Genomic DNA, 15,014 nt, shown 5'->3' with positions numbered 1-15,014 from the left:
TACGAATGTGAATCACATCATTGGCTGGACTTTGGGATAAGGTGGCATCGTTCTGATCCCATACAGGAGCAGCCAGTCACTGACTAACACTGCAAAACAGAATTGTTAAAATTTTAATTTCAATTCAGGTTAGATTTTTTTTTTTGTGCGCAACGCAGATTTTCTGTGCGCAGAGACCGTGCCAGCAGTGCGCAATTGCGCACGTGCGCAGCTTAGAGGGAACATTGGTGTGTTTGTAAAGTTCCCTGCTACTGCTGCTACTTCCTCCCACATTCCAAAACCACAAAGTCAGTAACATTTTCATGTTAGCTCGTTTTAGAATGAACTCTGAGACAGTTTGGACAGATGTCCACAGACTCTTTGGCATTATGTTCTTTTCATGAAATGCTAGCTATGCCAGATATAACCTCCCGATCATCTGCCAAAGAGTGGTTTCTGATGTTTTTACGTCCAGTATCTTTACTTATATTAGTAAACTGACTGTAGGGAACAGGATTCATGAAGGGGCCATATATAAAATACAGAAATGACCTGTTTTTGAAGTATCTTCATCACTCTGCCTATTTGTACCCATATTGTCATCAATCCAGTTCTTGTTGATCTGTTAAGTAAGTTTAGAAAACGGTGATGCTCTTGCAATTTTTGCTGCCCTCTTGGCTAAACTTTGATGGCCTCACCATCATCGCACTTCCCAAAGCGTCAGAAATGGCTCTGTAGCCCTTGGCTGACTGATCGTTTCTCATCCTTTTCTTTAGATGTGTTGCTGTTTTTTAGCCTACTTCATTTTGGCAGTGATTTCTTGATGCAACATACCTGGTGATAATCAGGCCTTGGTTTGGCAAAACTGAACTGAGCTTTCAGTTAAATCAGTTAATTAAATAAAAAAGTGCATTTAATCAGTTAATTCGTGATTTATTATTTATAAAAAACAAAAAGCATTTCTTTATCTAGAAGGGTAAACATTTTCCCCATGTATGGGCAGGTATGTTTGGATAAAATCTGTCAACTTTTACAAACCAATGAATCATTTTAAAATCTGCACTTCGTATTTTCTTGAATCATCCTTGAATATTAACATTTTGACAATCTGAAGTATTCGTGTGACAAACATGCAACGATGCGATGCAAATAAGAATCACAAAGAAGGCAAATGCTTCTTTCACAACAGTGAATTTTAACTTCAGATCATCTGTAACAAATATTTAAATCTTTATTCAGCTGGCATGTGACTGAGACACAGACACAAAGACTCGGCTCTAATTATAGAATCTGACCCAGTCGGAAAACTGGAGCTTCTGGGCTTCTTGTCCAAAGCAGAGCTGGGACTAAACAATTTGATAAGTTCAACACATAATTATGATAACAATACGACATCAGCTACAGACACGCTGGTGTGGACAGTAAATATTTTATTTTACACAACGCATCAGATCCATGTGTGGAAGGTGATCAGAGTCCACAAATGCATATAATACAGATTTATTTGCATTTTAGAAAGAAAATGATATTAAAGGGAAAAAACCCAAAACCGAGCAACCAAAGAAAATCATGAAACAACACGAGCAGTTACAAAAGTGTTACCAGGTTTTACACACACACACACACACACACACACACGTACGTCAAGATGAGGGAAAAAAAAAAACAACAACAAACAAGCATCAAACTTGTTTTTACATCAAACACATCATCGAAATATTTAAAACCAAGAAAGGAAACAGTTAATAATAAAAAGGCACGTTGCTGCAGGAAGTGCACTAAAAGAAAAAATGCACTGAAACAGTTTCACTTTGTGAACATGTTTCTTAAACCTGAATACAGAGAAGAGGCTCTGTGGGAATGATCCACTTTATGCCCCGTGGAAAATTGTAAAATAACAAGTGGGCTGTTAGTACGTCTGTCACTCTGCCCTTAACTGGCGAGCAGCTGTCAGGAACAAATATAACTTTGTATAGTGATATGAATGCAGCGAGACACAGCTGTATTCCCAGCTGTCAACATCTGTAGATAACATGCTGCCATCTTGCTCTTCCCATGACCCCTGTAACAACTGTTACTAAAATACAGAAATATAGCCACAAATGTATCAAAAACGAGATTCACCTTTTTAATCACGACGCTAAGCACACGACACAAAAGAACATCATCGTTCTGTTCCCTTCTTAAAATGCTGGACTTTTAATAACCATCCCTGGATCCCAGACAGAACAGCCTGAAAGCTCTAACTTGATGTTGTTGATGTTGTGAGCCATCACAGAACGCCCATTCGCTCATTTCACAGCGTTTTCTCATCACTGTCTTGCTTTGCATTCTGTTTCTGGTGCTCTCAGCACTTCCCCGATAAAGAAAGAAGAACAGACGCGAAATCTTCCAGCTGGGCCAAAGACTTCTCATTTAACGTTTGTTCTAGTTACATCGCATTTGAGCCAAAAGTTCAAAGCCTCTGGTAAATAACTTGTCTCACGTTGTTTACTTAATGCCAGTTAGTGTGTTTTGGACAGAGTCTGGACAATTAAAAGGAATATTTGTCGAACTTTTCTTTGCCTGGGTGGCCTGTGAATGTGAGGAGAGCCAAATCTCAAGCTTGAAATGATAAGAGACTTTTGAAGCTTGTTGTCTGGAGCTCTGACTTGTAGTTGGCTTTTTCCCCCCTTTCTTTACACTTTTACCACCTTTATCCAAAAGTACATTTACTGATAATACTTGAGCAGATCTTTGAATGCAGGACTCTTACTTGCACTACTATGAGCAGTGTTTTGTAAGTATCAACAAGCCTTAGCAGAGCGTGGCTAAGCACCAGCAAGATAAGTGAAGAAAAAGCCCACACGCTAGCAAACAAACTAAAAACACAGCATTTAAAAAAATAAAATGTGACAATCATTTAAAAATGCGGCTTTGATGCCCAAAGCTTCCCTAAAACTCGCCCACATATAAAGCGATGTGCTTTGTGGCTGAACAGTCCGTTCTCTCTCCGGTTTTAAAAATTAAACTAAATTGTTAATTATTGATTCAGGCTTATGCTCTGCTTTTATCTGGAGATCGAGTGAGTAAACAATTACACCGGGTTTACAGAGACTTTCACTGGAAACCATCACTCCCAGCTGATAAACCGCAAATAAAGAAATAAAGGAGTGCAATTTGGCCAGAACGTCCTTTTTCCTTTGCTGTGTCCGCTGACTTTAACAAAGCCCAACATGCACAGTAACCTCCAACATAATGTTGTAATGAATGGTGTCAGTGCACTCTTCACTTTTAGTGAGATTAAGGGCGTCTTAATGCTTTCCAGTTATCAGGGACATCTGTCTCACTTTCTCTGCCTCCAAACATCTGCCCCATTTTTTTCCAACATATAAATATATATTTTGCTGATCACAGATTTTCATATTCTGACAGAAAACTTTAAAAAGTTGAATTATTAAAGTTCAGAATACAAGAAGGTTTGTGTGTTTAGTGCTGATGCACAAGAGGCTTCCCAATGGATGAGGTACGGGAGCGTCGTGGCTTATCTTTTGTCAGTGGGAGGTTTTAAAAAAAGAACAACAACAGTAATTATGTTAATCTGTTGGCCTGTAAATGTTTGTGTCTAAAGACCGCAGAAGACAAAAGATCTGTATCTCTGAAACAAGCTCTCTGTTGTTTGGCTCCGACTTTCGTTCGCTTTTTTTTACTGGAGCTTCTTGGACTGTGGATGGTCTGTGCCTTTGGATGACGAGGAGGTTTTGGGATCAGCTGAGAGAAGAGCCATGATGTCCTGCATAGCCTTACTTATCTGAACTCCAAACCTGTGAGAGTCCTGGGAAGGCAAAAAGAAAAAGTAAGTATTGAGAAGTGAAAGGGAAGTGTAGAAAGCAGACAAACGTGTTCCTGGGAACATAAATAAAACCACAGAGAAGGAAGAAAGAGAACATGGACAGAAGTGAGAAGTCAAACCCTCTTTAGAATGAAGAAGGGATATTTAGCAAGTTTCAAAATAAAAAGAACAAAATATTTATAGACACTGATCTCATACATTCATTTCAATTTCATTTCAAGGGTCCTTGGGTCCCAGCATTCATGGGGCCCCTTCTTAGAAACCATTAAACCCACGTATACAGTCTTCCCACCAAAACACACGTCAGAAGCTCGGGGAAAAGGACACCACGTGTGAGGATCTGAATGTCCCGAATTCCAGTCTGACTGCACAATGAGTGCATTCTGCAAAAGCAGCGGTTCATCTGAGGAACATTTTGGCCACTGAGTAACAAAGTTTGCCATGTCAAGGCCACATGATGAGAAACTGAATAGGCCTTAAACAGTGCACAGTCTCAACGCCATGAACTGGAGGGCATAACAGACCGCTTTAAAACAGGACCGAGTTCTCGTTCCAAAATCCAAAAGTACTGTCAGAAAATGCTTCAATGTTTCTTGCATAAAGTGAATCAGACGAATCTCAACATTCTCAGAAACAACAGGAACAGATGTTGTCATTGCTTTTTCCTGTCAGAGGTTGTGTTTTCAGGTTGTCTTTCTGTCTGAGAAGACTCAGTCCCAACATTATAATGTCCTTTAATCAAAAAGACGGATTTCCCGATAAGCCCAGGGAAGTTTCTCACTGCATCCTCAACCGCCCCTACCGTCACGTTTGCTTCATGTAAACTGAGTATTTTAGGGATCCAAACATTTAATATTTAATAATATTTCATTCTGTTTTATCAAGATTGTGCACTTATTGTGAAAACTCCCACAATAAGTTACCACTGTGAGGCTCGGTTCATCGTCGTGTTCGAAAAATGTTGATGCATTTTTTTTTTTATTACCAGCAAAACAGAAATATTGTTAAGTGGATAAAGTCGATATCTTTGTGACTTTTCAAAGGAAACTGTGGAGATCAGGGAAATATTTTACTGCTACTATTCATAACCAGTGTTGGTCAAGTTACTTGAAAAAAGTAATCAGTAACTAATTACTGATTACTTCCCCCAAAAAGTAATCCCGTTACTTTACTGATTACTTATTTTCAAAAGTAATTAATTACTTAGTTACTTTTCAAAAACACGATTTACAACCTGAATAGGTGATAAAGTGATAGATCTTTCAGCCCAATTCTACTTTTTCTGCATAATCATCATACAAAATGTAATCAAATGGAAAAGTCTCTTTTTAAAACTTGTTTTATTAGTTTTAATCTTTTAACTTTATGCATCAAGTAAAAATTTAATTATCTGCAACATTCTCTGACTGGAAGAAATTAGTTTAACATTTAAACCTATTTTCTGCACATTCCAGCACATAAAATAAAATAATTTTTGTGTTTACACTCAGTCTTTCAAATAGATGCAAGTAAAACACAGCAGAAAATAAATAAAGTCAAAGACTAGCGGTCCTGTTGCTCTATTTTCACCTGTAAAGCAGGAGTGGGGTAGGCGGAGGTTTACCCTGGTGCAGGTGTGCAGCGGTCAGTGGAAGAATCCGCGAGTTTCTCTGTGAGTTTCCCATTACGTCGTAGCTACTCGGTGCTTGCTCGGAAGTTTAGGGGTTTTTCGCTGTAAAAAGAAGTTTTCTTCCCACGCACAACGGACACTAATGTTTTTGTCACTTTTTATGGAATCAAACTCAAAGTAAGGTCAGTACTTCCACGCTTTAAACGCTGCACGCTCATACTCTCTCTGCACTCGATATATGATCCATTGTTGATCTGCACACAGCTGTTGTCACGAACGTCGCACTCGCTTACGTCACTGTCATGAGACATTCTCGCAAAAAAATCACGGTTTTAGTAACGCAGTAACGCAGCGTTCCTACGGGAAAGTAACGGTAATCTAATTACCGTTTTTGCAATAGTAATCCCTTACTTTACTCGTTACCTGAAAAAGTAATCGGATTACAGTAACGCGTTACTGCCCATCTCTGTTTATAACCATCATCATTCCCATTACAATAATTATCATTTCATCAAAGCATTTGTTCAATAGATTACACATGTTCTTAGTTATGATTATTACACCTATCACAGAGAGCTTCTGTCTGGTAAAAGGCCAGAAGCGCCAACGGGCGGGGTGAGGCCGAGTGCGTTGGAGGTCGAGACATACACACACACAAACAGTAGTTAGACTCATGTTTAGGCAAGAGTTCAAATAACAGTTTGCAAAAGCTTGTGACTGCAAAAGTCTGTTAACAGTCTGCTCCAGGAGATAAGTGAGAGTCGGCGCCTTTTGAGCCCGAACTAACATTTAGGTCTGATACGAGTTGTGCCTGTGCTGTGCAAAGGAACTAAGTTGTCTACACTGATGATAAATTAAAAAATACAGCAACTTAGTAATGGAGCTAAATAGATGTCCTCAGTCTGCAGACTGTTCCCCTTTTCTCATCTTCAGACGCATACTTCACTGGAAATCCGATGCGGTTTTCCTCTGAAAAAGCCTTTCATCTTCTAGACTTTTTTTGTTGCTGACGACGATCAAAGCTTGCTGCACACTTGGAATCAACCCACAGTCACATTAAGTGCAGAAAGATTTGGTATTGAGGCTCAGAATTACGAGGATCACCAGGTAAAAATCAAATGGCTGTTTTTGGCATTTCTTCTGAAATTAAAAAGATTTTAGATGAATGTTTGTTGACTATGAAGAGCTGATGATTAAAAAGGAAGTGAAAATGAGTGAAAGCGTACATTCTTTCCTTTCGTGGAACAATGGCCGTACCCTGTATACATGACATCATAGCCTTATGAAATGATTCTGTGAAACCTGTAAAACCACAAACCCATCCCAAACACTGAAAAATCCTCCACCGTTTGTGGTCATGCTGATGTGTGATGTTAACCTTATCAAATAGTACTCAAAGTGTTTGTTTACTGTGTAAATACATGAGAGGTGCACAAGTGTCAAGCTAGCTTCAAGCATGACATTTCAACTATTTAATTGAATAGGATTGGAAGTCTGAAGGAGGCCATGTTTTTAAAAGTTGGATTCGGTTTTGACCCCAACCCCCGGGCCACGCACCGGTCCGTGAGTTGTTTGGTACCGGGCCGCTAGCGTTGAGGCTCGGGTGTGAAATTTATGGTTTTCAGGATTTTCATCATTAACTCAGTTTCCCAGGGTCTTTTCCTGTGTTGTAGTTTTTATTTTGAAAGAAATATTTATGCGTTACCATGGTGACCAGAAGAGCATTAAGGGGCAGACAGGTTATGGACAAATCAAGTGTGTGATCATGTATAAGTTGTATAGTTTTAATGTTTTATTTGGGAACAGAAGGGTGTGTATGTGTAAGTTTGGTGATGGAGTTTTTATTATGAATAAATGATGAATTTTTATGAATTATGTCTATTTTTTATGCTTAAGGACAACAGATGGAAATTAGCCCTTGGCTATAATCTGGTATGTTTACATTCATGTAATTTCTTTTACATTTATGTTCATTAACATGCACTGTCCTAAATAAATAAATAAAAATAAAATGAGGACGTTACTCTCACTGTTGTTGGTGCATTTCAGGAGGACGGTGCTAATAAAGTTACTCAATCACACAGTGATACCAGTTCTGGTCTTGGTCATATAATTTTATTTTGTTGTATCTGCGACACCTTAAAGGCCGGGCCATGAAAATATTGTCTGACATTAAACCGGTCCGTGGTGCAAAAAAGGTTGGGCACCGCTGACTTTGTGAGAACCAACTTCTAACTTGTAAGTAGGGACTTATCCAAAGGAAAATTCCTAAAAACTAGTCAGCATAAAACCAACAGTTTAGGATTGACAGAGCCAAGATAAACATCCTGGCTTTTTGGGTCTGTATTTGGTCTGCTGGGTTCACACAGTAAAACATCTTGTTTACAAATGTGTAACATGGGGTGGGGCTACAGCTCAGGAGGTAGAGCAGGTCATCTATTGACTGGAAGGTTGGTGGTTCGATCCAAGGGAGGAAATACTTCCAATTTAGTGAAGTACCTAACAGGCCAACACCCAGATCTGTTCAAAAACTCAAGTTAAGCACGTTTCAGTTCAGAGTATGTTGTCCTGAAATGCACATCTCCATTGGGTTTGAGAAAGCTGACACTGCCATGGAGAAGTCAACAAAAATTTCTGCAACGGCTAACACCAAATGCTAATGCTATGCTAACATAATAGCACTATAACACCAACAGGATACCATGGCAACCATCTTAACATTTCAGCCTGTGTCTTGTCATCAAAGCATGTTGACAACATTTTAAATAAATGAGCAGCCACCATGTCAAAGTTTAAATATGTTGGTTATCAAGAATTCTACTGGTATTGGACACTGGAATACCAGTACTACAGTTCTGGGATTTGCGATCTTCTCTTTCCAAGACTGTGCCAGGTTTAAAAGGCTTGAGAATATTGTCTGGTGTAAATGTGATTTCCTACAACAGTGTGATGTCTCTGAACTCCAAGACACGGAGACGTTACTTACAGTCTGACTGCAGGAGTGTTTGGAAGACACGTGGAAGTTGACCATATCTTCACCCACGATGATGTATGAAACTCCATAACCATCGTCAGCGACCTGACATGACAGCGAAGACACGAGGTTTCGTGTTAACGCCTCACGTACCACCCACCACAAATACATTATCTCGTCTCCTTGTCTTAAAAGATGTAAATGTGCCCACTCACAGGTCCAAAGCCACCACCAAGCGAGATGAAATCTGGGTGGTTCTTCAGGTCGAACAGATTCATCTGCTGAACTGGAGTCTGACTGGTGGAGAGACGCCAAGGCTCAGACAGAACCTTTAATGAGGGATTGAGTGAGAAAAACATGGGGTGAACATGCAGAAGCAGATGTGACCAGCTAGAAGACACCAAATCACACAAAACCTAATTATAATGTTTTGAGTGTCGCTGCAGAGCACCAAGGTCCCGAGTTCAATTCCACCATCTGGCCTTTCTGTGTGAGTGCTGAAGATATGCGAAGCCTATCTGAGAGTTTAGTGTGCTGGAAGGTAGAATTATTGTAGAGACACGGACACTGCCCTCGATGTAATAAAGGCCCGAGTGTGTCAGGAATTTAGGAGTAGGTTTCTAGGAGGCCCTCGCCCAGTTTGAACTGTGAAACATTAACAAAGATGTTAATGTTGAGTGAAATTCCCCAGGGGATACCTGGGTGGGGCTCTCAGTGTTTGCAGTTCGTTAACTCTGTTTTGTATGTGCTTTAAAGGAATTTGGTGTCGCTTGGGTGACGAGATTACTTTTATGACCCCCAGGAAGTCACAGACAGACACACACACATCCACACGCACACTCTCTGACATGTGCACACACATACGGGTACGCGCACACACAGGCACTCACATGCTCGTGCACACAGACACAGAGTTTGCAGCACACTGTGGGGGTTTTATGATGGGGTCGCTCCTACAAAACTGTGTTTCACAGACAAAGGCCTGGCAAGTCTTCCCCTCTAGAAGATGCATGCTTAAATGAAGATGAATAAAGATGAATAAAGTTTTTGTGAAAATGACTACTGAGTTCGGTGCATCTCTGGAGGCCCGAGGAATAAAAGAACCGGGGTGAAACCAATTTCGCAACAGTGCAAATGGTCGTCTGTCGCTATGTGTTAGCCCTGCAAAACGTCCAGGGTGTACCCTGCCCCTCACCCTGTGGTAGCTGGAATAGGCTGCAGTCAACTCTTAATTGGATCAGTATGGATTGCACAAAAGGAGCCAATAGTCATGTATTCATAATATGTTAGATATGCATCTTTAAAGCAGCTGATCAATGACAGTTCATTTTGTTGTTGCGCTCTGAATTGTTTTATGGTCTGTATGAATAAAACTGAGACAGTGTTAAATTTCTACACTTATGATATGAGCTCTCCAATCCATCAATACGACTGTTGGGTCACTTTTTCTCTTTACTCACGAAGCATGTTGTGTGCAGTATAACTGGGAACTAGAGCCTGAGGACGTAACGTCACCAGGATACTGTTCTGATCTGAAAGCTACGTCCACACTTGGGCATATATGGGAGCGTTCACTTTCTTCTATCAGAGTCTTTGGTGTTTGTGTCGTGTTGCAAGTTTGTTTTGTCCAACAAGAATGCTGCTACAGAAGTGCACGTCCATTCAAATCAATGCAATCTGTTTACATATGAAGACAGTCACGACTTTTGGAAGAGCTGAAACTCATTCGCGTTGGTCCCGTTTAATCTGTTTGGACTTTTAAACCAGTCTGTGAGTATCAGTACATCTAAACGTGGCCATCCTCTGGAAACGAGCCAAGGCTTACTTCTTTGAGGAAAGGCGACTCCACTCCCAAGTATTTGGAGACTACGTAAAGGCAGAAGAGATGTCTGTCGATTCCTGCTCCGGTCATAGCCATCCGATAAAGGTTCTGGTGCCTCTCAGAAGCCAGTTCGAAAAGGCGTCTGCATTCCTCCTCCGTCTGTCAAAGCAAACAAACGTCTGTCATGACCAGCCCTGTCCGTACTTAGTAGCACTTATGAACTTACTGCTGTGCTATGTGGGTGAATGTGTACACATGTTGCTCCTGCTGGATGATTTAACACATAATTACCAACAGTTTGATCCACACGGCTTACAGTTGGATTTCTGTAGACGTGTTAAAAGGTGTTTGTGTGTAATTGCTGGTGAATACAGTGTAGTGTCCTGCAGTGTGTGTTCTACAGACACAGCAGGCAACTTTCATGTTCACTGCTGATGCAGAGAGGCGCTATGAACGGTATCCTTTCTGCCATTACCCAGCTTGTTGACCTTAGGCCTACGGCTGAGTTACTTATTCCAATGTAGTTCTCACTGGTTCACTCAGCTAAGTTTGGACAGGCACCTTGACCACGGGCACTCTGCATTCATTTTTTCTTTTTCAACTTTAAGCTTAAACAAATGAATAACAGGTATTTTAGTACTTCAGTACCTCTCCACTCTCCAGAGCTTTGATGAAAGCACAGCTGTCGTTGGAGCAGGAGCGCACAGTCTCTGTCCGGCCTTCCCTGAACAGACGGGTCATCGATGCCTCGTAAGTCAGACAAAAGCCACCGCGATCCTGGAAGCAGGAAAGTGAAAGCAGGTGGTTTGAAGCACTAAAAGCAAAACTGGACATGCTGGCTGATGTGTGTGTGCTACAGATCTGTTCTGAATGGAGGATTTTTGCTCTTTGATAATACAAAAAGAATATTGTGTTTCAATTGAAGAGGGAAAAAAAGGGGGCAAAGCTTCCTTTGAAGGCTGGGAGATAACTACTCCAGGGATCAGGAAAGTCAATTTTGATAAAAGCCTACTATTATAAAGAAAATGGTTATTAAGGAGTTACACAGGACTTAGTGAATCTGCTTATCAGGTGGAGGTTTTATTAATTCCTTAACACCATCAACACAAATATCCATCCTTAATGACATGGTTCGTCTCGTGGAAACACAGGAAGATTGAAACGTTTAAAGACTGAATACAGGCCTGCAGTTGTGTTTTCTTGGCTTGTAAAGCCAGAGATGAACAAAATAATTCATACACAGGGTGTATCGAGAAGAATAATCTGATTTCAGAAGGCTGATATTTTAAAATATGTTTTGTAGGGAGCTGTCTGCTCAGTATGTTATTTGTCCAAGCTGTGATGTTGTTGCGTTCTTTGAGTATTGTACATAATAACTGTAAATTAAATAATGGTACATTACTGATAAACTGTCTATTTGTGGAGTTTCTAAATCCAAACGGTGTGCAGGACGCCCACCGTCCTTATTTATTTTTGGTTGATGTTTTTGTTTAATGTTTTACTCCAGTACTGCTACCAGGACTGAATGAATACATCAGTTGTCCTGCAATAATATTTAAAGGAACAAAACGTCTGTGTGCGCTCGCTTCTTTATTTAACTTGACTCTAATCCAGTATGACTGTTAGGATTCAGCTGCAGACTCGGTTCTTTCACTGTGTGTTACCCTGTAATATGCCAGTTGTAAGCTGATCTGGATGAAGGCGTCTGGGCTGATCCGGCATTTCTTGATCCGTCCTTTGCCAAACTCTCTGAATGGAAACACGTGACAGTCAACATCATCTGCCAGCGCCTGTGCAACAGCTAGAGAACTGCTGACCTGAGCCTGAACCTGAAACACAGAATCACACTGCACAATCAGCTTTGCGTGACAAGATTTTGAGTGAAAGTCAAAAAGCTCCAGATGTTGTCATGCAAATCGGTTTACAGCTGCCATACAAGGCAACACCCTTTAAAAGAACGCACACACAGCACAGGCTGGTTTCTTCCTAATTCTGTATAGAAAATATTTTCTCTAGATTACAAAGAAAAGACAGCAGATAAAGGTGGAAGCAGTTTTGTGTTTTGTCCATTTCTAGTGAAAGCTAAAGACTCGAGGAGGGAGCAGAGGTCAAACAGAGCCTGTATCCATAACTGTACAAAGATATTACGCGATGTCTGTAAAGTCCTCAGTCATCGTAGACTTCTGTTTGAAAGACGCACTTATTCTCTTTCCTCCACTTCTGCCAATGTGCACAAACCTGGACTTCCTTTTATGAGGCCACATGAAAGATTCGGAAATCTGTTATTCCAAAATGTGAGCCTGTTGAAATCAGTGCTGATGTTTTTTCAGTGGTTTGCCAAAAATTATACAATACAGTCACAGAAAGAAAAATAACAGTTTCACCCTTGTTTAAGATTAGTATGACAGATTGCAGATATCACTGTACATCTCAGAGTCTTTGACATCAGTTGGTCCAATGCTAACTTCCATCTTTGTACATTTTCTTCTGTGGATGAATTACAAGACGAAGCAACGCCGAGGTCACTCCACTGTAGCTACAGTCCTATTCCCGTCCTCACCGGATGAATTTATATTCCCATTCAGCTGGAACGTGGCACACCGTCGTCCCTAGACTCACACATTCAAGCTCATCTAGTTTTAATCCAGCATGTCACATGTTCCAAACCTCACATGGCCTTCAGATCAGCTGAAGAACAGTGCTCGGGGTTTCCATCAGCTGATGCATCAAAGCCTTTTATCACCAAGCACAATGAAAGGCATCGAATGCAGATTCCTGATATCTTTTTTTACAAATTGATTTTAAGCTAAGATTGAGCTCATGTTTAGTACTTTTTATTACTTTGTTCTATGTGCAAGTCACAAACTTATTGTGTTGACTGGAAGTCCAGTTTTGTAATACTGAGAAAAATACAAAAACTTTTCTAATAAAGTGTTTTTAAATATTTTTAAATATTCTTGCTACTTTTCAAAGTGATTGTAGGTAGTATTAGTTAAAGTAGAACAAAATATTTATGGTCGACTTAAGTAGCTTATGGTGCAACAAATATTTGCAAGTGTAATACAGAAGTAATATTTGTAATCTCACGAAATTAAAATCATTCGAAGGCATTGTGTAGCAATAGATTTCAGAAACTGGGATTAAGAAATCAAGTTGCTGTTACAGGTGAAAATCTTACTGCCCTGAACACGATGAAATAATTAGATAACAGATGTTAGAGAATCAACCTGATTTTTTAAAATTCAGTCTTAAATGAATGAAATGGTTTGAGTTTAATGGTAAAAAGTGAGAGAGGAGAAAACAAATGTTAGTTGACTGTATTCTGATTACACTGGACCAATGTGCCCATTATAAACAGCTTTATCTTTAGATTCGATACCAGTCACAATGTAGAGTCTGATTTCAGACTATGGGTCTCGGGTGGGGCTGGGCGATATATTGAGTTTTTTTTTTTTTTTTAAATATTGATATATTTTTATACGAGATATAAGAAGTGACAATATCGTTTTTATTGATATAGTATGTGTTACATTATAATTATACTTGTGGAGCCGCAGGTTTGCCTGTTTCGTCCACTTTTGTCTCTACGCAACGTTACTCTTCTGCTCTACTTCCTGCTGCGCCTGAGAAGATTCGGCATGAACCCCAGAATACTTACAAACTTCTACCGGTGCACCATTGAAAGTATTCTGACTGGCTGCATCACCACCTGCTACGGCAGCTGTAATGCTCTGGACCAAAGCTCTGCAGAGGGTGGTGAGATCAGCACAGCGCATCACCAGGACTGAACTGATCTCTACAGACAGCTGCATGAGGAAGACAGATCCTCTCTGATCCCAGCCACAGACCTTTCACACTCCTGCCATTCAGCAGGCGGTTCAGGAGCATCCAGACCCACAGTACCACACACAGGGACAGTTTTTACCCACAAGCCATCAGACTTTTGAACTGCAGACATTCCATACACACCACTACAATTACAGGACTCTGCACACTGTCACTTCAACAAATGCTACTTAAATGCTTGTTGCACAACTTTGTACAACCTGCAAATACTTTTGCACAAACTTGTAACTACCAAGTTGTCTGAAATTTAAATACCAACTAAATTCTCTAATATTTAATACGTTGTTGTTGTTGCTACCACTGCTAATTTCTGTTTTTTATTCTCAGTATAACTGCACACTCTCTATATGCTCATTTAAAGCTGAGGAGCACAAGAATTTCATCATGGATAAATGTGGCTACACTGTTTATCTGTACATGACAAGAAAACTTGGAACTTGAATCTGACTTTTTAATGGCACTGTACAGTATTTATAAAGAAAACAAAATGATTCAACAGAATACAGCACTGTGGCCTTAAAGGTAAATACTGCCAGGAGAGAGAGTCACTCTGGCAGAAGTTTATGTTCCAAGTGCTTCTTGTTGATTTTAACGATGTCGAGGCCAGAAGTTGGAGGGCCAAGTGAAAGTTGGAAAAAATAAGCAGCAGCCTTTACGCTTCTTTCAGAAACCAAGACTTTCCTCTTTTTACTGACTGTATGTGTTAAGACAAGGTCGCTTTTATATAGAAGCAATTTGTAAAAAAAACAAACAAACAAAAAACATGGCTAAGTACACAGACCACTTAGAGCTTTTCAGAGTGCTTCACATTAAAAGGTTCATTAACAAACACACGACACACATCTGTGGACGCACAGACATAAACGTTTCCGATATTTTGCTTTACAAGGTTACAAGACTCAGCTCACAGCTGGGGCTTTGCCATATCATACCGTTCACGGTAATACCGGTG

At 40.1% G+C, this 15,014-nt stretch overlaps 1 protein-coding gene across 1 annotated transcript in view; it reads right to left on the bottom strand.

Annotated features, from left to right (window-relative positions):
- Positions 1–1,389: 1,389 nt before the first annotated feature.
- The window catches only part of LOC102795912 (carnitine O-palmitoyltransferase 1, liver isoform-like), a 57,977-nt gene continuing 44,352 nt past the window's right edge, over positions 1,390–15,014 (bottom strand). Inside the window, exons 14-19 of the mRNA XM_087837235.1 lie at positions 11,881–12,045; positions 10,865–10,993; positions 10,220–10,375; positions 8,610–8,723; positions 8,407–8,499; positions 1,390–3,793 (exon numbers count right to left, since the gene is read on the bottom strand). Of these exons, the coding sequence (XP_087693361.1) occupies positions 3,665–3,793; positions 8,407–8,499; positions 8,610–8,723; positions 10,220–10,375; positions 10,865–10,993; positions 11,881–12,045 (786 nt within the window). The 3' untranslated portion in view covers positions 1,390–3,664. The remainder of the gene's footprint in view (positions 3,794–8,406; positions 8,500–8,609; positions 8,724–10,219; positions 10,376–10,864; positions 10,994–11,880; positions 12,046–15,014) is intronic.

Source organism: Neolamprologus brichardi, unplaced genomic scaffold (genome assembly GCF_056152115.1).
Source record: "Neolamprologus brichardi isolate AB-2024 unplaced genomic scaffold, ASM5615211v1 NODE_ptg000031l+_length_7269946_cov_1, whole genome shotgun sequence".
NCBI classification, from domain to species: Eukaryota; Metazoa; Chordata; class Actinopteri; order Cichliformes; family Cichlidae; genus Neolamprologus; species Neolamprologus brichardi.
This window is presented reverse-complemented; position numbering and strand designations above follow the sequence as displayed.